The sequence below is a fragment of the Salvelinus sp. IW2-2015 genome, linkage group LG13, assembly GCF_002910315.2.
Source record: "Salvelinus sp. IW2-2015 linkage group LG13, ASM291031v2, whole genome shotgun sequence".
NCBI classification, from domain to species: domain Eukaryota; kingdom Metazoa; phylum Chordata; class Actinopteri; order Salmoniformes; family Salmonidae; genus Salvelinus; species Salvelinus sp. IW2-2015.
In genome coordinates, this window is record NC_036853.1 from 49,122,266 (window position 1) to 49,144,701 (window position 22,436).

The window sequence follows — 22,436 nt, forward strand, 5'->3', positions numbered from 1 at the left end:
TCGGCGCCCACCAGACAGTGTCACTGAGCCACTCACTTATAATAGTTTACTAAAAGCTATTTTCTTAATGAGGGAAACGAGGCCAGTTCAGACCCCTGTTAAGTTGAATGCACTAACTGTAAGTCGCCTTGGATAAGAGTGTCTGCTAAGTCAGGGTCCTGATCAGGGTCCCTTGGGTGCACGTTTTGGTTTTTGCCCTACCACTACACAGCTGTTTCAAATAGTCAAAGCTTGATGATGAGTTGGTTATTTGAATCAAGGGCAAAAACCAGAACGTGCATCCGGGGGGGGGGGGCAGGACTGAGTTTGGGAAACCATTCCTCAAATGTACATGTAAAAAGCTTCTCTAGCTTATCATCCTTTACCATGTCTTTAAACTCAGAATGAGCGTCTGAACTAGTATTTAAAATAAACACGCACCTTTTCTATGATCCTTATCCAGGTACTGGGGAGTCCTCCAGACCCACACTTCCCGCTCCTGACTCAGAAAAATGTATTGGAACCACCAGTCCCGCAGCGAGCCTAGRTAATAAAGCCAATATGCCCAAGGGTGCGCCAGACAACACAACTCCAACCCAGACCACACAGCAGCTCAGCAAGCAGAGAGCAGCCAACACGCTAGGCTCTGAGTACTCAATGTTTGAGCTGGAGACCTTCTTCACKCGCTGGGCCCCAGACACATCGGCATCAACATCGCCCTCCGGTGGTCCCTCGTGCTCCTACACCGACAACACTACAGACACTGACCCAGACTGCCTCATTGTYGACCCAGAGCCTCAGCCCCGGCTCCYCTCAGCGACTGTCAGGCCCACAGSGGAGGGTGTGYCTTTCTCTGGGCATCAGGGAGTTCAAGCAGCCACTCTGGGTGTGGGTGGGGGCATCCAGGGGCATCCCACATGGAGCAGGGCAGCCATTTTGAGAGCGTCTCAACAAGCACATCAGCGGCAGCTTCAACGACGCCTCAGAGCACAGCAGCTACAACAGACTCACCCAGAAAACCCAACTACCTCCACCACCAATACTAKTACCGGTATGTCTTCCCAATCCCTTCACTCCCTGGTAGGKCTACCRCCAGGRAGAGGGGCCACGGCCAAAGGCTTTGCCCACATCGAGGTGAMCCTGGCTGGGCARCAGGCAGCCCAGCTGGCCCAGCAGCACTGTGATGCGGCCGGGAGGAGAAAGAGCTACGTGTGCCGAGCCTGCGGTAAGGCCTTCACCGGTCAGTCCAACCTGGAGGCTCACCAGAGGGTACACACAGGGGAGAAGCCGTTCAGGTGTGCCACCTGTGGGAAGATGTTCTCAGAGGCTGGCAACCTGAAGAAGCACCAGAGGGTTCATACGGGGGAGAAACCCTTTGCCTGTAGCCACTGTGGGAAGTGCTTCGCCTGGATATGCAACCTCAAGACGCACCAGCAGTCAGTCTGTGGAGATGGAGGAGGAGGGGTGTGAGGCATAGAATTAGAATCAGTAGACTGGATGGACATGGTTATACAATCTACAATAGAATATTGCTGAGACAGACATCAATGGGAATTCATTCTAATTGTAATAATGTGAGACCGACAATCCCCCAAACCTCCAAAACAAACACTACAATATAAAGGAAATGTAAAAGGGATTAGCAGAAAGTTGTCTTTACAGGTGACACTTTTTTCCTTTGTTCAACTCCAGATCGTTGTTACAGTAGTTAAACTAAGGGGCTTGTAATTTTATGGCCGACACACAATGTTAGGCGATTATTAGATAAAGTTGGAAATCTTTATTGGAAACTGAAATGTGGAATTAATATCGAATATCATGTGCATATTATATGAACAAATGTGTTCCAAGACATGTATTTTTTTATATTATTAGGGTAGACCTTTTTTTATTTGCAAGATTTAACATGTACTAAATAATTGTCAATGTGTCAATATATGTGCAATAGCAAGTCATGTGGCCATAGACAGTGACATCAAAATAAACATATTTTCTTAACACAATAATTTTGGTACCAAWTATTCACATCGGTTATGAACTATTCTGTTATTTTGTGAGACCAGCAGGTTGGTTTGAAAACCAGTTTTTGTTAGTGGGCCTACAGTCATATTAATATTAAATGCTACTGCAATGTRGCAAAACACCACAACTACTTTCGTTTCAGACTATCCCGCCCTTCTTTCAAAATCATCTGCAAATACARAATGTTGATAGGCCCGGCTAGCTCAGTCGGTAGAGCATGAGACTCTTAATCTCAGGGTCGTGGGTTCGAGCCCCACGTTGGGCGCTGTTTTAAACCTTTGAAACGAACATTATAATACATTTGGCACTTACGGGTGGAAGTGTGTTGCGTAACGACAAATGTTTTATGTAATTCCGCTACTATATCGATCGCTTCATACTCCATACATTCATCGTGGAAAATAAACGCTAGTGGGCGAGTGATGTGGATGGCTAGCATGTCAGGTAGCTAGGCTCAATACAGGCATTTTTCTATCGATTCCCTTAAAMATATAATTAATAAAACATACGATGTATAAATACACCACGGTACATGATGGTGAAAATATTAGCAGAGGATSGTTTCGATCCAGCCACTCCTGTGTAACCTTGCTAATGTAGCAGGTGTAAAATAAAATCTCTGGGTTAGTGTACATCTGTAGCTCTATTCGCATTGGCCAATTCTTGGTAAATTCTTCGTAGTGGTGTTGTCTCTGGTTGGTTGTCGAGATTCAATTGTTGGTACATTTTGGTTGCGGATATGGTGAAAAAGRACTAGCAGAGGATGGTTTCGATCCATCGACCTCTGGGTTATGGGCCCAGCACGCTTCCGCTGCGCCACTCTGCTCTGGAACTGTTAAGGAAAATATTCTGTTCATAAACCTGAGGGGGGCGAACATATTACTTTTATATTACCTACAGTATTTATTGCCAATTGTTTGCATATTATTTGTATTTATTTATTTTTGTACCCATAATTTGTCATCATTACATTACAGTTCAATACATTCATACAGTTCCCTTCCACCCATTCAAAAACGATTAGCTACMTTTTCAGAAGGTAAACATTTAACAATACTCTTGTTTCACACATACAATGTGCATAATATATCATGTATATATATTTTACATGTGCTCTGATTTATTTGAGCATTTACTGGGTCTATTTATGCTTTCGAACATTACTAACAAAGATTKTTATAACTAACCCCTTGTTCTACTTGTGTTATAATCTGCATGCGGTTACACGACTGAGAATGAAAAAAATAAGTAGTTCCCTGACCGGGAATCGAACCCGGGCCGCGGCGGTGAGAGCGCCGAATCCTAACCACTAGACCACCAGGGAAGGTTAAAACAGAAGCGAATGTTTGACTATTCATCTGCATTACTCTCCGAACCTTCTCTTTTCAACTATTGAAATGGTAGAGKATGTTTTCACAGTGAAAAAAAATCTTCACTTGTACTAGCATTAAAAAGATTGCGTTTTGACCACGTGCTTTAAGACCCAAACGGCGTGTATGTAATGATGTATATTATTTCACTTGAACCCCACGGAGGTGTAGGAACGCCATGAAAGCTTGAAAACCCTTTACTCTCTACTCAGTAGAACCAAGGTTACATCCGTAACCCAACGTTCTCTTTTATTTTCGTAACGGTCGCCAAACAACGAATGGGAGAGGCTGCACCAAAGAGGTCGTTCAGACAACAGAGTAGGATAACTCACATTTTAACTTAGTCCAGATGAGTCCCTGGGATGTCCTTTCAACTATGGTATACAACCATATACACAAGCAAGCTGAAAGCTAGAACTTAGATGAGGCTTCAATTGGGTTCAACATTACCAAGAGTGGAAGGCCTTTGTATAGAACAACTGATGGTTGATAAGTATAGGTTCACTTATATGGGTTGAGAGAGCGTGCCATGTCCAACACCACAGATCCCACTGATGGTGTGGACAAAACATTGAGTCTGTAGTAGGTTGAAAGGAGGGCAGAGATGTTTTGGTCTTGTTTTTTAGGCCGTGCACAGCTGTTAGTGTCAATCCATCTGTGCGTTTGCACAAAAACATAACCACATTTTAACCGTTAACTGTCACTACTAGAAAAACATGTTGAACAAATTATTTCACTGTCAATTCCTATTACTAACAACTCTAATAAGAACTTCCAATATAATTTGTTTTCTACTTTATGTTTAATTAGGAAATTACAGAGCTCTACCAGGCKGTTGAGAAGTCAAGAGGTTCATATTGGCAATGCTATATTAGAATTGCAATTTGCATAAATATTTGCTTGTAAAAAAAAWATATATTACATAAATGACTTTAGGTCTGCTTCAATGGCTTTCATAGCTAGGTAAGCAGTGTTAAATAAGGACTAMATTTTGAGATAATAAATACGGTCACCACAACAAGCCCCTGTCAGCTCTCTTTCTGGTAAACATCTTCAATTTATTGCAATTTCCAAGACACCGGAGAGTGTGACCTACAGCTATCTAGTGTAACAGCTAGCTAGCTCCAGTCCTGCGTTTTTCGATGGATCTGTTGGAGCCCCCCACGCAGATGAATGATCATGCTGCTTCTCCTCCTTCGGAGTCCAAAGCCAAGCACTGCGATATGTCCCCCGCTATGAGAGCCAAGTTCGAACGGAATAGACAGCGGCTTGTGATGCTGAGGCAAGCCCGCCTGGCCTGGCCTGGCCTCGGCTGGAGAGGGGGGTGGAACCTCGGCTAAAGTCGCCAAGACAGTCGACTCTGGTGGAGGGTTCTTCATTGATGAAGAGGAGAAGCAAAGGACCAAGAAAGTGGTGAATCAACCAGGTATGTGGATTAATAATCAATTAAACATTGCTGGGGGCTTCAAGATATTCATATCTGTTGCATAATGTAATCTCTCTCATCTGTCAAGATGTGTAACATAGAAAGATGCATTGGTGGTTCATGTGCGCCCTCTTGTGGATTCATGTCATACCACATGCCAGTTGCTGAGGAGTCAGTTTCTTTAAATCATTTGTAAATAATGCCATAATAAATTATTTACGGCACACGTGACAACCAACCACTATCTGAATGACTAGTAACTCAGTGTTTGACGACAAAAGCACCTTGGCTGAATTCTCCTCCTAGCACTCTTTCCAAACTTATATATATATACACACATATATATAGTACCAGTCAAAAGTTTAGACACACCTACTCATTCCAGGGTTGTTCTTTATTTTACTATTTTCTACATTGTAGAATAATAGTGAAGACATCAAATCTATGAAATAACACATATGGAATCATGTAATAACCCCAAAAAATGTTAAACAAATCAAAATATATTCTATATTTGAAATTCTTTAAAGTAGCTACCCTTTGCCTTGATGACAGCTTTGCACACTCTTGGCATTCTCTCAACCAGCTTCATGAGGTAGTCACCTGTATTGCATTTCAATTAACAGGTGTGCCTTCTTAAAAGTTAAGTTGTGGAATTTCTTTCCTTCTTAATGCATTTGAGCCAGTCAGTTGTGTTGTGTGTCAAGGTAGGCGTGATATACAGAAGATAGCCCTATTTGGTAAAAGACCAAGTCCATATTATGGCAAGAACAGCTCAAATAAGCAAAGAGAAACAACAGTCCATCATTACTTTAAGATATGGTCAGTTAATCCGGAAAATGTCAAGAACTTTGAACGGTTCTTCAAGTGCAGTCGCAAAAACCATCAAGCGCTATGATGAAACTGGCTCCCATGAGGACCGCCACAGAAATGGAAGACCCAGAGTTACCTCTGCTACAGAGGATAAGTTCATTAGAGTTAACTGCACCTCAGATTGCAGCCAAAATAAATGCTTCAGAGTTCAAGTAACAGACACATCTCAACATCAACTGTTCAGAGGAGACTGAGTGAATCAGGCCTTCATGGTCGAATTGCTGCAAARAAAAACACTACTAAAAGGACACCAATAAGGAGAAGAGACTTGCTTGGGCCAAGAAACACAAGCAATGGACATTAGACCGGTAGAAATCTGTCCTTTGGTCTGTTGAGTCCAAATTTGAGATTTTTGGTTCCAACTGCCGTGTCTTTGTGAGACGCAGAGTAGGTGAACGGATAATCTCCACGTGTGTGGGTGCTTTGCTGGTGACATGGTCTGTGATTTATTTAGAATTCAAGGCACACTTAACCAGCATGGCTACCACAGCATTCTGCAGCGGTATGTGGTTGCAGAACAGTAACCAGCAGTGGTTATGGAGGGAAACCTCTGGAAAAAGTTGTCACTTAGTGCTTTTGAAATCTAGAGGTTTCCCCTCTATAAACACTGCTTTTTACAAGAGGGGGAACCTCAGGACTTAACCCCCATTAGTGGTCACGGTCCACCAACCATCAGCGAGTGTCAATGCAACCACACTCACAGGCTCTGCCTGGGATAGAACCTACAACCCGCGCTTATACTCCAAGAGTATAMTAAGAAAGCCTCCCGAGTGGCGCAGTGGTCTAAGGCACTGCATCGCAGTGCTAGCTGTGCCACTAGCGACTCCTGTGGCGGACCAGGTGCAATACACGCGGACACGGTGGTCAGGTGTACGGTGTTTCCTCCAACACATTGGTGCGACTTGCCTGGGTTGTGTTTCGGAGGACGCACGGCTCTCGACTGCCTCTCCTGAGTCCGTACGGGACTTGCAGCGATGGGACAATTGGGTAGGTAAAAAAATAGAAGAGTATACTAAGAAGCCAATAAGTGGCAACATGGGTAGCTGGAGAAGACTACCCAGAACAGAGGGCTCTGTGGGAGAGTCGTCGTCGCTAGCCTATCCAAGAACTAGATTCTACCAGATGCACACACCCGCATAGTGGTTGTTTTGGCGGTGTCGGAACTGTGTTAGACGTCAAATCCACAAGCGGCTCACGGCATTATACATATCACGGACATTGCTATTGGCTGCATGGCAGTTTCGCAGGGCTCCTTTCCCCTATTTTTACAGATACTTTCCCACCTTGTGTGTGTTTGGGGGGGATGTGTGAACACTGGAATGTGTGATGTCATATACACCTCAATTAAGCTGATAGAAATCTGCATTATTTTGTTCAATTTAAGTGTCATTTCCATATAGTCTACACTTTATTTCTCGTTCTGAAATATTTAAGCGAGTGGGACGGGTGTGGCTTCGTGACAATGACTACACGAGCAGCCGCTCACCCATTTGACAGCYCCAACGCAGTTACACCTCCGACATATCGCGTACAATAAGTAATCCGATCTGCTATGCTGGTGTCGGTTATCTCTGGTTAACGCGGAATTGATTGCTCTCCCTCAGACACTGGGCGGAATCAGATCACAATGCAAACAGTCAAACTAAACAATAAGGCCACACTTCTGAACTTACCTTACCACACCTGTAGCTGTCATCTAAATTGTGCAGAGGGATATTAATGTCCTAAACTTCTAAAATCGTCATGAATAAGAGACAACACAATCCTCAAAATATCAATACATTTGATCAAAATCATTTATACAGTAAACGTTTTTGTTTTGTTTGTTTTTATACGAGAAAGAAAAGCCTTATACATAAGACCAGCTGAGAAATTCAGCACCAGGAGGTTGTCCTACAATTTAAAMAGTAACAACATGTGACTGTACTAGTATCACACTGCCATTGAAGAACACATTCACAGCAATCTGATAAATAAACCAGAWWWWWWTKTATATACATAATTCCTTCTGAWGGAATTTTAGAAATTGCCTCATCAAAAAAAGCATCAGGGAAATGTGTTAAATTCAAACGCATAATAAAACAAGTTAAAACCATTGGAACATTTGCAGTTTAAGGATACAGGTAAGAAGTATCAACTGTTAGTGGTAATTTAAAAAATGTAAACAATTATACATTCCTATCTCTCGCAGACGCGTAACATTTCAGAGTTCTTGAGTCATTMAAATCTTGTAATCCTGACAATTCCACATCAACCCTACCAAATTTAGTACAGACCTCCACCTATGCTTTGTCCCAGATCCCTGATGACATCACTTGGCGTTCTTCTGGCATCATGGAAAGCTGCCAGTGGCTTCCTGGCCATCTTMWACATGTATCTTCTCTTGGTCCCTCCAAAGCCTGACAAAAAGGAATCAAAAAGCCACCCTAAGAAAAACTCATGTGGGACAGAAAAACTCTGTGTGGAACTAAGAATAACTTAATGAGTTATACAAACATATGTTACACTGTATCCACACATTGTGTTGACTGTTTATTCCATGTAACTCTGTGTTGTTGTTTCTGTCGCACTGCTTTGCTTTATCTTGGCCAGGTCGCAGTTGTAAATGAGAACTTGTTCTCAACTAGCCTACCTGGTTAAATAAAGGTTAGATAAAATAAAAATGTCCTACCCTTTCTCTAAGCCCACACTACCTGCCCCAAGATGGGTCAGAAAGACACTGTATCATGCCAAACCGAAAGGTATGCGCACACCAGTGTTTCCCAACTCCAGTCCTCGAGTGCCCCCAACAGTACACATTTTTGTAGCCCCAGACAAGCACACCTGATTCAACTTGTCAACTAATCATCAAGCCCTCAATGAGTTGCGTCTGTCTAGGGCTACAACATAAATGTATGCTGTTGGGAGGACTGGAGATCAGAAATACTGGATTACACCACTGACCGTTGGCTCCCAAACAGATAACCGAGGACTCCTCCAGTCCCCATCCCAGTCCAGAATCCATTCCCAGTTCCTCCAGCAGCACGGGCCCCTGCAAAGTGCTGCTGTCAGCTGTAGTCACTGTGGAACCCGTACACAGGGCTGGCACCGTAGCCAGCAGAACTAGCATATCCTCCGGCAGAACCGGGGRATCCAGAAGCACCAGGGAACCCGGAAGTGGAACCTGAAGAGAAACCTAGGATAGAGAAAGATACCATTTATGATCGGTGACAGCCTGGTCCCAGATCAGTTTGTGCCATCTTGCCAACTACTATGGTCATGCCAATTGGCAATACAGCACAAACTGATCTAGGACCAGGCTACATACTTGAACCATAAATATAAGCAAGGGTGTGTAAGCAGACGGCGTAGGTGTAGACTTTAGCMCMCCTGTGAAGTCTGGCTTGAATCMWGGAGGTGGTGGCCCATGGGGATTGTAGCCATTATCAGGGAACTGCCAGTATTGTCCTAGATTCGTCGGTCCACTCAGGAAAAGCTTGTACATACCATAGGCCAGAAACAATAGCAGAGCGACTATCACTAACCCACTGGAATCTTTCCCGGTAGAACTCTGTTGTCTGTTGTTGCAATGGTGATGCTGGTTGTTGTTGTCGGAGGAACCCTTAAAGCTGGATGCGAAGTCACTGAAGCCACCTGAGAAATCATGGTTTTGTTCAATGGCATCAAACGGAAGAAAACGTACTGAAACAGGGAGGGAACTTGTCCAATAAGACAATCGTTATTGTTTTCYGTCCCATAACGTTGTGAAACATTTCACARCRCTGTGTACTAATGACCCACCTGTTGAGCCCCCCTTGTGCCTCCTCTTGCCTTCCTCAGTCAGCTCCAGTGAGTACTCCAGTCCACAAGAGCCCTTCAGTATGTAGGTGTCATCTGGATGGTTGAACCCCTCACAGCTGACCTCTGTCCRTCCAAATTTGTAGGCGTTGTCCATGTCTGTTTTGCACTCCCACTGAAAGTGAAACAAGGACCTGTGTCATCTTGCCAACGGTCATTGTCATTTGCTGCTTCAGTGTCTTTAGATATTTTTGTCAGATGTTACTATGGAATACTGAAGTATAATTACAAGCATTTAAAAGCCTTTGAAAAACAAAGGCTTTTATTGACAATTACATGAAGTTGATGCAAAGAGTCAATATTTGCAGTGTTGACCCTTCTTTTTCAAGACCTCTGCAATCCGCCCTGGCATGCTGTCAATTAACTTCTGGGCCACATCCTGACTGATGGCAGCCCATTCTTGCATAATCAATGCTTGGAGTTTGTCCGAATTTGTGGGTTTTTGTTTGTCCACCCACCTCTTGAGGATTGACCACAAGTTCTCAATGGGATTAAGGTCTGGGGAGTTTTCCTGGCCATGGACCCAAAATATTGATGTTTGTTCCCCGAGCCACTTAGTTATCACTTTTGCCTTATGGCAAGGTGCTCCATCATGCTGGAAAGGCATTGTTTGTCACCAAACTGTTCCTGGATGGTTGGGAGAAGTTGCTCTCGGAGGATGTGTTGCTACCATTCTTTATTCATGGCTGTGTTCTTAGGCAAAATTGTGAGTGAGCCCACTCCTTGGCTGAGAAGCACCCCACACATGAATGGTCTCAGGATGCTTTATTGTTGGCATGACACAGGACTGTTGGTAGTGCTCACCTTGTTCTCTCGGACAAGCTTTTTTCCAGATGCCCCAAACAGTCGGAAAGGGGATTCATCAGAGAAAATGACTGTACCCCAGTCCTCAGCAGTCCAATCCCTGTACCTTTTGCAGAATATCAGTCTGTCCCTGATATTTTTCTGGAGAGAAGTGGCTTCTTTATTGCCTTCTTGACACCAGGCCATGCTCCAAAAGTCTTCGCCTCACTGTGCGTGCAGATGCACTCACACCTGCCTGCTGCCATTTCTGAGCAAGCTCTGTACTGGTGGTGCACCGATCCCGCAGCTGAATCAACTTTAGGAGCAGTCCTGGCCCTTGCTGGACTTTCTTGGGTGCCCTGAAGCCTTCTTCACAACAATTGAACCCCTCTCCTTGAAGTTCTTGATGATCCGATAAATGGTTGATTTAGGTGCAATCTTACTCGCAGAAATATCCTTGACTGTGAAGCCCTTTTTGTGCAAAGCAATGATGACGGCACATGTTTCCATGCAGGTAACATTGTTGACAGAGGAAGAACAATGATTCGAAGCACCACCCTCCTTTTGAAGCTTCCAGTCTGTTATTCAAACTCAATCAGCATGACAGAGTGATCTCAGCCTTGTCCTCGTCAACACTCACACTGTGTTAACGAAAGAATCACTGACATGATGTCAGCTGGTCCTTTTGTGGCAGGGCTGAAATGCAGTGGATTTTTTGGGGGTGGATTCAGTTCATTTGCATGGGACTTCGCAATTAATTGCAATTCATCTGATCACTCTTCATAACATTCGGGAGTATATGCAAATTGCCATCATATAAACTGAGGCAGTAGACTTTGTGAAAATTAATATTTGTGTCATTCTCAAAACTTTTGGCCACGACTGTACTTGCCCTTATACAGGGTGAGTACCTGCACGTCTCGGAGCAAAACACTACCTGGAGCTGTATAGAGAAGAATAATTATTCTCCATTACAGGCATTATAAGGCAGAGCAAATAGGCTACTGATGAAAAACGTATGGCAAATTGGYAATCCTCAACAAYTTAGTTATTATGTGTAGAATATGTTTATAATATGATGTTGCCTCAGCCTCCCTTGTATGCATTCTGGATCTTTGATCTTTACGGCACAAAAGCAAAAGSCCCGCAGCTATTCTTGATCAAGAACACTAATATCCACCTTCCTAGCTAGCCATTTCTGAAATTGGTACAATGAGCAAGAACCAGAGATATTTTAGCTATAATCGTGTAGCCTAAACGTTTTTGCAAGAAAGAGAACTAGATTCTAGAAAGTGAATAGCTATTATGCGGAAATAAACACTGGCCTTCATTCCAACTTCTGATGTGAGCTACAGAGAGGAAAAGCAAAACGATTCGAAGCAATYCCTTAATCGTTTATCCTGGGCAAGAAAAATAGATAAGTTTACTCGACTGATGAAACCACAACTTCCGGGTGTAACGTCATCTGTTTTGAGCAGGAATGAGCCAATCACGAGCAAGCACGATAGTGCTGTTATGTTCATTCCTCCGTGGCGCCCTCTAGCGTACATATCTAGGTGGCTAATGATAGAAGAGAGGATTATAGTCATGTGATGTACTTTTAGGCCAGGCTAATGGAGATGGTGTTTATCCAGATGACTTTCCTTTTTTGTCCATATAGTCTTGCTCTATTGTCACGCCCTGACCGTAGAGATCCTTTTTATGTCTCTATTTTGGTTGGTCAGGGCGTGAGTTTGGGTGGGCATTCTATGTCTGGTGTTCTATGTTGTCCTTSTTTTGTATTTCTATGTGTTTGGCCTGGTATGGTTCCCAATCAGAGGCAGCTGTCTATTGTTGTCTCTGATTGAGAATCATACTTAGGTAGCCTGTTCCCACCTGTGTTTGTGGGTGGTTGTTTTCTGTTTTGTGTGTTCACCTTACAGAACTGTTCGTTTGTCGTTTTTGTTCAGTGTTCAGTTGTTTAATTAAAATAATGAACACTTACCACGCTGCACCTTGGTCCTCTTCTCCTTCTCCCGACGACATTCGTTACATCTATGGGCTCTTCAAAGCTGGATGTGATATAAGCCCAATGTTCCTATGATTTGAATTAATACCAATACTGTACTTGATAAATGTGAAATCAAAAATACTCTGACAWGGTTGTTTGTTTCAGTTATCAATATTTTATTTATATATATTATAAATTTTGTCATGAATACAAAGTGTTATGTTTGGGGCAAATCCAATTAACACATTACTGAGTATCACTCTCCATATTTTCGAGCCTAGTGGTGGCTGCATCATGTTATGGGTATGCTTGTAATCGTTAAGGACTGGGGAGTTTTTCAGGATAAAAAAAATAACATAATGGAGCTAAGCACTGACAAAATCGAGGAAAATCTGGTTCAGTCTGCAGTCTKCTTTCCACCAGACACTGAGAGATGTGTTTTAGGTTATTGTCCTGCTGAAAGGTTAATTCAAGGCTAAATCTACACCGGAGTTGCTTACCAAGAAGACAATGAATGTTCCTTTGTGGCCGAGTTACAGTTTAGATTTTTTTGACATTTTTTGACTCTTGAAAATCTAAGACAAGACCTGAAAATGGTTGTCTAGCAATAATCAACAACACATTTGACAGAGCTTAAAGAATTTTTAAAAGAATAATGGGCAAATGGTGCACAATCAAAGCTCTTAGAGACTTTTGCCAGAAAGACTCACAGCTGTAATCGCTACTAAAGGTGATTTTACCATGTATTGACTCAAGAGGGTTGAATACTTACATAAATTTGATATTTCTTAATTTCATTTACTAAATTAGCAAMAATTTCTAAACATGTTTTCACTTTGTCATTATGGGGTATTTTGTGTAGATGGGTGAGAATTTTTTTAAATTTTGAATTCAGGCTGTAACACAAAATGTGTAATAAGTCAAAGGGTATGAACACTTTCTGAAGGCMCTACATACGGTACATACATACAGGCAAAAGATGTAGCTTTTTTTGTTGCAGTATTACTTTAGTGCCTTGTTGCAAACAGGCTGCATGTTTTGGAATATATTTATTCTGTACAGCAGTGGAGGCTGCTGAGGGGAGGATGGCTCATAATAATGGCTGGAATGGCATCAATGGTATCAAACACATCAGATATTTGGTTTCCATGTGGTTGATACCACTCCATTCCAGCCATTATTATGAGCCGTCCTTCCCTCAGCAGCCTTCACTGCTGTACAGGCTTCCTTCTTTTCACTCTGTCAATTAAGTTAGTATTGTGGAGTAACTATACTGTTGTTGATCCATCCTCAGTTTTCTCCTATCACTGCCACTAAACTCTGTAACTGTTTTAAAGTCACCAATGGCCTCATGGTGAAATCCCTGAGCGGTTTCCTTCCTCTCTGGCAACTGAGTTAGGAAAGACGCCTGTATCTTTGTAGTGACTGGGTGTATGGAAACACCATCCAAAGTGTAATTAATAACTTCACCATGCTCAAAGGGATATTCAATGTCTGTTATTTTTGGTAACCATCTACCACCAGAAGGTGTCCTTCTTTGCAAGGCATTGGAAAACCTCCCAGGTCTGTGTGGTTGAATCGGTGTTTGAAAATCCCTGCTCGACTGACCTTACAGATAATTGTATGTGTGGGGTACAGAGATTAGGTAGTCGTTCAGAAATCATGTTAAACACTATTATTGCACACAGAGTGAGTCCATGCTTATTATGTGACTTGTTAAGCACATTTTTACTTCTTAACTTATTTAGGCTTGCCATAACAAAAGGGGTTGAATACTTATTGACATTTCAGCTTTTCATTTTTAATTAATTTGTAAAAAATTTATCGAAAAACATAATTCCACTTTGATATTACGGGGTATCGTGTGTAGGCCAGTGACACAAAATCTCAACTGAATCCATTTTAAATTCAGGCTGTAACACAACAAAATGTGGAAAAAGTCAAGGGGTGTGAATACTTTCTGAAGGCACTGTAGGTCAGTTGTATAAAACATATTTGATATCAGTGTGTGTCTCTAAACTAGYTGATYATCAGCGGGGAARCAGTGAGTTAACATTTGAACCATCYRTAMGTTGCTAATTAAAAAGGTCCGGAGGGGGCATGTCTGTACAGAACCAAAACATAAATAATACAAACACAAAAAATAAATACAAAGGAAAAATAAAGTCCAAACTTTTCCGCCTACCCACAATTCAAATCCATGTTTATCTTCCTGGTTGATATTGTGAGGCAACATTGTATTGGTAAACTAAACGGATTTGAACAAATTTGATTGGAAGTGCCATATATATCTTGAGTCCAGGGGTAGCTATACAAACTAAGTACGATACCACAGATACTGTTTATACTCACAGTTCAATCAGATGTTAGCTCCTATTCAAGCGTTTCAGAGTAAGTGTGCTGATCTAGAATCAGGTCCCCCTTCTTATTCATTATGAATTAAAAGTCAAAACTGATCCTAGATCAGCACTCCTACTCCGAGAAGCGTTTTCAATACAAGCCTTGTTGTTCCTTAGCTATTAGCTGTTAAAAAGGCAACGTAAAAACAATACTGTTTGTTCTCTGGTTTACAGACACACAAACAAAACATTAGATACAAAATAAAGAGAAGAAACCACAAAGGTCAATTGTTGTCCTATTATTCAGAAAAAATAGAGCAGGAGACTCCTTGGAGAAATAATAAATATAATGAATTACTGGAGTATAACAAGCCATTATTATACAAAGAAACTGATGTATACTGAATATTATAGCTTTCATGTCTTTGATAAAAACCAAAAAAGTATTGATTTGACTTTTTCTATATAGCCCACTGCTTTTGACCAGGGCACATAGGGCCCATAGGGCTCTGTGCTTTTGACCCCTGTACTTTTGACCAGGGCTCATAGGGCCCATAAGGCTCTGTGCTTTTGACCAGGGCCCATAAGGCTCTGTGCTTTGACCAAGGCTATAGGGCTCTGTGCTTTTGACCAAGGCTCATAGGGCTCTGGTCAAAAGTAGTGAACTACATAGAGAATAGGGTGCTATTTCGGACCCTTAAAACACTGGAAGGCTGGAAATTACATGATTTGGGTCCAGTATGTTTCCTGCATTGTCTTTGCTCTAGTCCAGAGAACCTATCTGTAACAAAAGGCATTAACACAGAGGTTTTATGTTCATCCTTTGAATAAATACTTCAACAGTTGGGAAACAGGTGGGAAAGGAAAACCAATCTTACAAATGAAGTTGCAGAGTGAACTACAAAATAGCCTGGTCCCAGATCAGTTTGTGCAAAAACATATCCTGGACCAGGCTAATAACTGACAAAACATTTAACTTTAAAATTGAGACTAGAGCCCAGCGAACGCAGTAATAATTAGCGTTGCGGCATGTAGGTGTGAAAAAGCATGAAGCCACAGAACAGTATCAGTGCAGTATCGCAGAGATAGATAGAAGTGGAAAAGCGGTTACATTACATTCACAAGGTTTATGTTTGTTTTGTTCTGAATGAGAGAGAAAAAAATAGCAGAGCACCAGCTTTGGACAGAAGACATTATATATGATATACTGTAGTAGGTCGCCTTCTCTCTCTCACATACGCACACTTAGCTAACACTGATGCCCAATACCAAATCAACTCCTAGCCCCTACCCACTATACACCTCTGGAGATCAGAGGATTGGATACATGGAAGAAACACAGTGAACATGCCATCTAGACTAGCAGAAGGCAAAGTGTCGTTATTACCATATAACTTACACCTATCCAATCCTGTTAGATCTCCATAAGTGCATAGGGGGTAGAGGATCGGGGTTGATTTGGGACTGGGAGTGAGACTCACTCAATCTACCCCGCACCCTGCCCCGTGGTGCAGTTCCACCACAGGACACCAGAGGGCGACAAACACACACACACTCTCTCCTCCACCCCACACACACACCACTCTCCAACACACCTTATAAAACTGTACAGAAAAATCACGAGCAGAATACAAGTACCAAAACACCTCTATTTTGGGTTTTCTCCTGATATAAGAAAGCCATTATTTAGTTTCTTTTTTTTTTTTTTTTTTTTTACAAGATAGTATTCAATTACAACTTATTATACAAATACATAAACTATAGTGTACAAACTATTCGATTGGTTTCATTCAAAGTAACTACACTATTAAAATACTCTGCTATAAAAAGTTGGAAAAATACTTCATTGTTTCACTATGTAATCATACATCATCAGCCGGTAGGGATGGTATATTGATCTTAGCTCGTGTGAAGTAGGCCATCTTCTCCCTGCAAAGAGAGAAGAAATGGCTATCAATCAAGCAAATGTATTTATTAAACCCTTTTTACACCAGCAGTTGTTCACAAAGTGCTTTTACAGTAACCTGCCCATCAAGGCCTATCAGGATGGAGCATAACAAGTTCAGAGACTATACCCTGTTCTAACATGATCTTGTTCACATTCTGATTGTGCCCACATTTTTTGACAGGTGTAAACGATTAAAATACTTATTGTGATCTGATTGTGATCAGATCTTCTAAGTGCAAACAGACAAGATCMGGTCACGAGCAGGACGAAGGRCGCATGTTAGCGGCAGGTATAAACAGGGCTTATATGACCAGTAGGGTCAGTTATCCAAGAACGCGAGACAAGATACAAAACAGTTCAAACCCTATGGTCAAAAAGTTGTCCATAAAGGAATAGGGGCTGAACGGAGGGATGTCTGTCTCACCTGAAAGACTGGACCTGTAGGGGGACCTTCTGACTCTGCTCTCTTAGCCGACACACGTCTTTGGAGGCCCTCCTCATCAGCTTCTCAGCCCGCTGCTCCTGRCGCTGCTGTTCCTTAGACTGCTCCGCCTGGGAGGGAGGGAGACAGAGAAAGTGTTCATTRAATGAGAGAGACTGATAGATTCGAGAGAGAATTCCATAAAAGTGAGAACAATAAATTATTTTACTTCAGTTGCTCTGAAATGCAGGATACAGTGTCTTCCAATTGATGTGGATTCTGCATTCTTTATGCCAAATCTTACTATTCAAGTTGTGACCTGGGCAACGTTTTATTTATTTTAAAAGGGTCACTTCAGGTGAAAGCGAACGGCACCAGATTATACAGCCATTAAGTCTCTTCAGTGCCTAATCAAGCTTGAGAGAAAACCTGGGGCCAGAGACMTGGCATTAACTGCCGTTAGCTGCTATTAGTGAGAGTGGCTGATGGCATCATGGCATGGTAGAGTGCCTGGAGGGGCATAAGGGGGTACAGGGTATCCTTACACAAGCCATCAGATCCTGAGTGCCATTCAAACCATTCCAAAACATTGTGATGTCGAGTGGCCTTGGCCTAGTCCTTYTATCACAGCTGGACATTAGCAGTGTGTATGCATGTGCATACTGTATCTATCATATGTCTATCCAGCCACGTGCCTGTCTCTCGGCCTGCTCCAGCAGCCTGTGAAACCTGTGGTCGTGCAGCACGGACCCAGGCAGCTCCGTCTCTCCCCGGGCCTTCAGGGCCTCCAGGTGGGCCCTCAGGTCCCTCAGGGCCTGGAGCTCGTCGTTCAGACGGCTCTGACGCGTTCGCGAAGCCTGGAGGGCCAGCTCCAAGTCCAGGGAGGTCCGGGTGTTTGTCTCCCCGGCTCCGCCATGCCTCCGCACCACCACCGGCTGGCACAGGGTCTGAGGGAGGGAGAGGGGGGGAGAGAGAATGAAAGAGCAATGCCTAAATAGTTGGTTCCTTATACTGCACATTGTTTTTTAGTTTTTTTATATGTTTATTATTTTCCAATAAAAAAAAGAAGACAAAGATACATTGACATTCAGTGTAGTGTTGAATGGAATGGCATATTTAGAGGACATAACAAAACTTAACTCATATATCCCAAAAAATGTAAATGCTGTTATGTGGTACATATTAGAAGACAGCATATAGAAATTACAATCAGTCTAGTTAAACCCAAAATAAATATGGAGTGGAGTACAGCGCAGAGTAGCAGCAGATCATCAGCCCAGTTATGAAGGTGGACTAGACCATTTATCCAGTATCGGCTGTCATATTTTGTAAAACATTGGACTTCTATTGGAGGTATTGTATGGAATATATTKCACATTGTTGAAGAACATTCTCAACATTKYTCTTCAGATTATGATGAGTTTCATGGTATTTATTGCAAAGATCTGTGCTCTTTTGCCTGATGAAAATGTCCCCCTTTATTGACCAAATCACTGAAACYGAATGCAAGATAAAGAGAGAACAAACGTTACACTCACCCTCTTAACCCTTAGGCTGCGTCTCTCCGAGGTGTTCCGGACAAACGGGCACTTTTTGGATAATGTGGAGCTGTCGCTATCGCTCCGGTTCAACTGTAAGAAGAAGGAGAGATGAAGAGAGTGGGAAGAGAGAGGGAAGAGGGAGGGAAGAGTAGAGAACAGGAACATCCACTGGTGTTAGTCTGGGAAAGCTCTGTGGTAGTTTGGTCTTTGGTCTGGGATTGGGGTGTGTGAGGGTGTGTGTGTTTCTGTGTGTGAGCGTGTATCTAAAAAATGACACCTCTATTCGAGGTGCGACCCGACCCCGGATTTGGCCCGGTTGCCATTTTAACGCCCAGGAAATAGATTTTTATTCTACAACAGAGGAAGGATGCTGTAGTTAGTGTCAGAGAGTCTGATTTGAGCAGTCCACCCCCTGGGCATGTTCCAGCAGACACCCCATGTCTCAACCTGTGGCACTGCTGCCTCTATATCCATGACTTTACAGACAAATGCACAACTGGTTTCCAACTGGGATTTCAACTGGGGTTCCAACTGGGGTTCCAACTGGGGTTCCAACTGGGGTTCCAACTGGGGTTCCAACTGCGGTTTCAACAGGGGTTCCACCTGGGGTTTTAACTGGGGTTTTAACTGGGGTTCCTACTGGGGTTTTTAACTGGGTTCCAACTGGGGTTTCAACTGGGTTCCAACTGGGGTTCCAACTGGGGTTCCAACTGGGGTTTCAACTGGAGTTCTAAGAAGTGTTTCCCTCTCTGTGTGTTGTAGATGTGAATCCTGTCAGAGCAAAATTCATGCAGTACTTACATATTTCAGTGTGTGTGACTGCATGTACAGTGAGCACCATAATTCATTGGACAGTGACAATTTCTTTGTTATTTTGGTTCTGTACTCTAGCACTTTGAGTTTGAAAGGATACAATGACAACGAGGGTGAAGTGCAGACTGCCAGCTTTATTTCGAGGGTATTTTCATACATATCGAATTCACCGTTTAGAAATTATAGAAGCATTTGTACATAGTCCCCCCCATTTTCGGGCATCAAAAAACATTGGACAGTTTAACATAATGTAGAATAAAGTAATCTTTGTTAATATTTGGTCGCATATCGTTTGCATGCTGGGCATCTTCCCTGGTGATGCTCTGCCAGGCCTGTACTGCAGCCATCTTCAGTTCCTGCTTGTTTCGGGGACTTATTGCCTTCAGTCTCCTATTCAGCATGTAAAATGCATGTTCAATTGGATTCAGATCTGGTGATTGACTCGGCCAGTCAAGAATTTTCCACTTTTTGGCCATCAAAAACCCCTTCGTTGCTCTAGCAGTATGTCTAGGGTCATTGTCTTGTTGCATGATAAAGTGCCGTCCAATGAGTTTATCTGAGCAGATAAAGTATTTCTGTAGACTTCAGAATTCATTGTTCTACTTCTGTCTGCAGTCACATCATCGATGAAGACAAGTGAGCCTGTTCCACTGGCAGCCATACAGGCCCAAGCCATAACACCCCCTCCACCATGTTCACTGGCAGCCATACCGTCCCAAGCCATAACACCCCCTCCACCATGTTCCACTGGCAGCCATACAGGCCCAAGCCATAACACCCCCTCCACCATGTTCCACTGGCAGCCATACCGTCCCAAGCCATAACATCCCCTCCACCATGTTCCACTGGCAGCCATAAGGCCCAAGCCATAACACCCCCTCACCATGTTCCACTGGCAGCCATACAGGCCCAAGCCATAACACCCCCTCCATCATGTTTCACTGGCAGCCATACAGGCCCAAGCCATAACACCCCCTCCATCATGTTTCACAGATGAGGTGGTATGCTTTGGATCATGGGCATGTCTTTTTCTTCTCCACACTTTCCTCTTTCCATCACTCTGGTACATGTTAATCTTTGTCTCATCTGTCCACAATACTTTTTTCCAGAACTCTTGGGGCTCTTTTAGGTGCTTTTTAGCAAACTGTAATCTCACCTTTCTGATCTTCAGTGGTTTGCATCTTGTAGTGTACCCTCTGTAGTCCTGCTGGTGTATGTAGACTTTGACACATCTACACCTGCATCCAGGAGTGTTTTTGATCTGTTGGGCTGTTGTCAGGGGGTTTTCTTCACCATAGAGAGTATTTCGTCATCCATACAGTGGTCTTCCTCAGTCTACCAGGTCTTTTGACATAATTGAGTTCACCGGTTGTTTTTTCTTGTTAATGATGAACCAAACTGTTGACTTGGCATGCCCAGGGTTTTTGCAATGTTCCTGATTGATTGATTTTCATTTCTGAGCCTTATGACGGCCAGCTTCATTTGAATCGACACTGATGTCTTCCTCATGTTGTCACACCCCAACAACAACTCTAAAGGCAATAGCAAAGTCTAGAATCAATACTATTCATCAACAGCTCTCCTGCATTCACTAACGACACAAATGAATACACCTGCCCAACGACACACATCTGTGAAGCCAATTCAACAAATACTTGTAGTACCTTAAAATGGGGAGACCATGTACAAAAGGTGCTGTCATTTCTAAACGGTTCATCCGATATGTATGAAAATACCCTCAAATTAAAGCTGACAGTCTGCACTTCACCCTCATTGTCATTGTATCCTTTAAAACTCAAAGTGCTAGAGTACAGAACCAAATAAACAAAGAATGGTCACTGTCCAATGAATTATGGTGCTCACCGTATGTATAACAACCACTCACCCTGCAGATGTACTGGTTGCGCTCCCCAGGGGAGAAGGTTTGAGACCTCATGATCATACTGTTCCGCATCGAAGCCTCTCTGAGCGCTGCGTGGTCCTGGTCCCAGGCTGGGTCTGTCTTTAGGCCTCACCGCCACACCACACATCTCTGTGTTCGTCTCCGCATCCACCTGGAGAAGGTTAGAGTATATTACAGCTACAGAGATGTGAGTTCACCAAATAAAAGTGGACTTTTTGAAGTGTGTGTGTGTGTCTAGATCTAAAGACTCTGGGTTTCACATTAAACACACCTCTCGAGGCCAGATTTCTTCATTCAGCCGGGTGTGTGTGTGTGTGTGTCAGAGCACACGTGGCTTACCAGCGTTGGTCCTTCATTTGCCTGAGGGAGTCTCTCTTTACATCTCCTCTCCTCCTCTTCCTCTCTGGCTGGCTCTTCTCGACACTTCTCCTCCCTCTCCTCCCCTCCGTACGCCTGCCCAGAGCCAGCAAACTTCTTCTCTGCCTTGACAGAATCCTTCCTCTCCTCCTCCCCCTCTTCTTCCTCCTCCAGTCCGAGGACCAGTTGAGGGCTGTCCTCTCCCAGCATGCTCAGCCTGTCATGAGAGGAGAGGTCAGGGGTCAGCCATATTGTTACATGCAATACAACCTGCCTGGCTGGTATATTTGAGTCAAATGTTGATGTAGTCATGTTGTACGTCTTGAAAGTAAGACGGACACGTGTTTTTGCGAGAGGAAAATGTCCCCCTAAGGTGTTTTTTTTAATGTATTTAAAATGTTTAATTGAATATTAAAACATACAATCTACCTGCAGTGAAGCCACTCAACATTTACATTCCATTCAGTCATCTAACCGTCTCCCATCCAGAGTGACCCACAGGAGCAACCATGGCCGAGCGCCCTGCCCAAGGTCACGTCGACAGACCTCCCACCAAGTCAAAAGGTGTTTGTAATGGTTATAAAGTGTCATCTGTGAGGGAGCTGTCAGTACCATTGGTCTCTGTCTTTCCCCAGCTGGCTCTGCCTCGCCAACTGTGATATGTGTGTGTACTGAAAGTAATGGTGTTTGTAATGGTAGTGAAGAGTAGGCTGTGAGTCAGTACCATTGGTGTCCGTCCATGTCCAGCTGGCTCGCTCTCTCCTTCTCCTCCAAGGCCAGCTCCTGTTCCACAGCCTCCAACTCGCTGGAGGTCCTCTGCAGCAGGGCCGACAC

The 22,436-nt window shown here is 43.2% G+C and overlaps 2 protein-coding genes, 3 non-coding genes and 1 pseudogene across 5 annotated transcripts in view; 2 read left to right on the forward strand and 4 right to left on the reverse strand.

The window, feature by feature from the left end:
- LOC111971731 (uncharacterized) overlaps nucleotides 1–1,590 on the forward strand; it is an 82,139-nt gene extending 80,549 nt beyond the window's left edge. The window contains 1 exon segment of the mRNA XM_070446026.1: nucleotides 1,185–1,590. Coding sequence (XP_070302127.1) covers nucleotides 1,185–1,449 — 265 coding nt within the window. The 3' untranslated portion in view covers nucleotides 1,450–1,590.
- Nucleotides 1,591–2,193: 603 nt separating this feature from the next.
- On the forward strand, nucleotides 2,194–2,266 carry trnak-cuu (transfer RNA lysine (anticodon CUU)). Its single transcript has one exon. It is a non-coding gene; the product is annotated as a tRNA-Lys (tRNA).
- Nucleotides 2,267–2,755: 489 nt separating this feature from the next.
- On the reverse strand, nucleotides 2,756–2,827 carry trnam-cau (transfer RNA methionine (anticodon CAU)). Its single transcript has one exon. It is a non-coding gene; the product is annotated as a tRNA-Met (tRNA).
- Nucleotides 2,828–3,253: 426 nt separating this feature from the next.
- trnae-cuc (transfer RNA glutamic acid (anticodon CUC)) lies at nucleotides 3,254–3,325 on the reverse strand. The gene has a single exon. It is a non-coding gene; the product is annotated as a tRNA-Glu (tRNA).
- Nucleotides 3,326–7,448: 4,123 nt separating this feature from the next.
- LOC111971635 (store-operated calcium entry-associated regulatory factor-like) lies at nucleotides 7,449–10,221 on the reverse strand. The gene is made up of 4 exons (XM_023998493.2): nucleotides 9,451–10,221; nucleotides 9,195–9,303; nucleotides 8,614–8,845; nucleotides 7,449–8,069 (listed from the first exon to the last, which is right to left on the reverse strand). Exons 1-3 carry the CDS (start codon nucleotides 9,602–9,604, stop codon nucleotides 8,773–8,775), a joined length of 336 nt encoding a protein of 111 aa, XP_023854261.1. The 5' UTR covers nucleotides 9,605–10,221; the 3' UTR covers nucleotides 7,449–8,069; nucleotides 8,614–8,772.
- Nucleotides 10,222–14,466: 4,245 nt separating this feature from the next.
- Nucleotides 14,467–22,436, reverse strand: part of LOC111971321 (protein WWC2-like) — a 49,395-nt pseudogene continuing 41,425 nt past the window's right edge.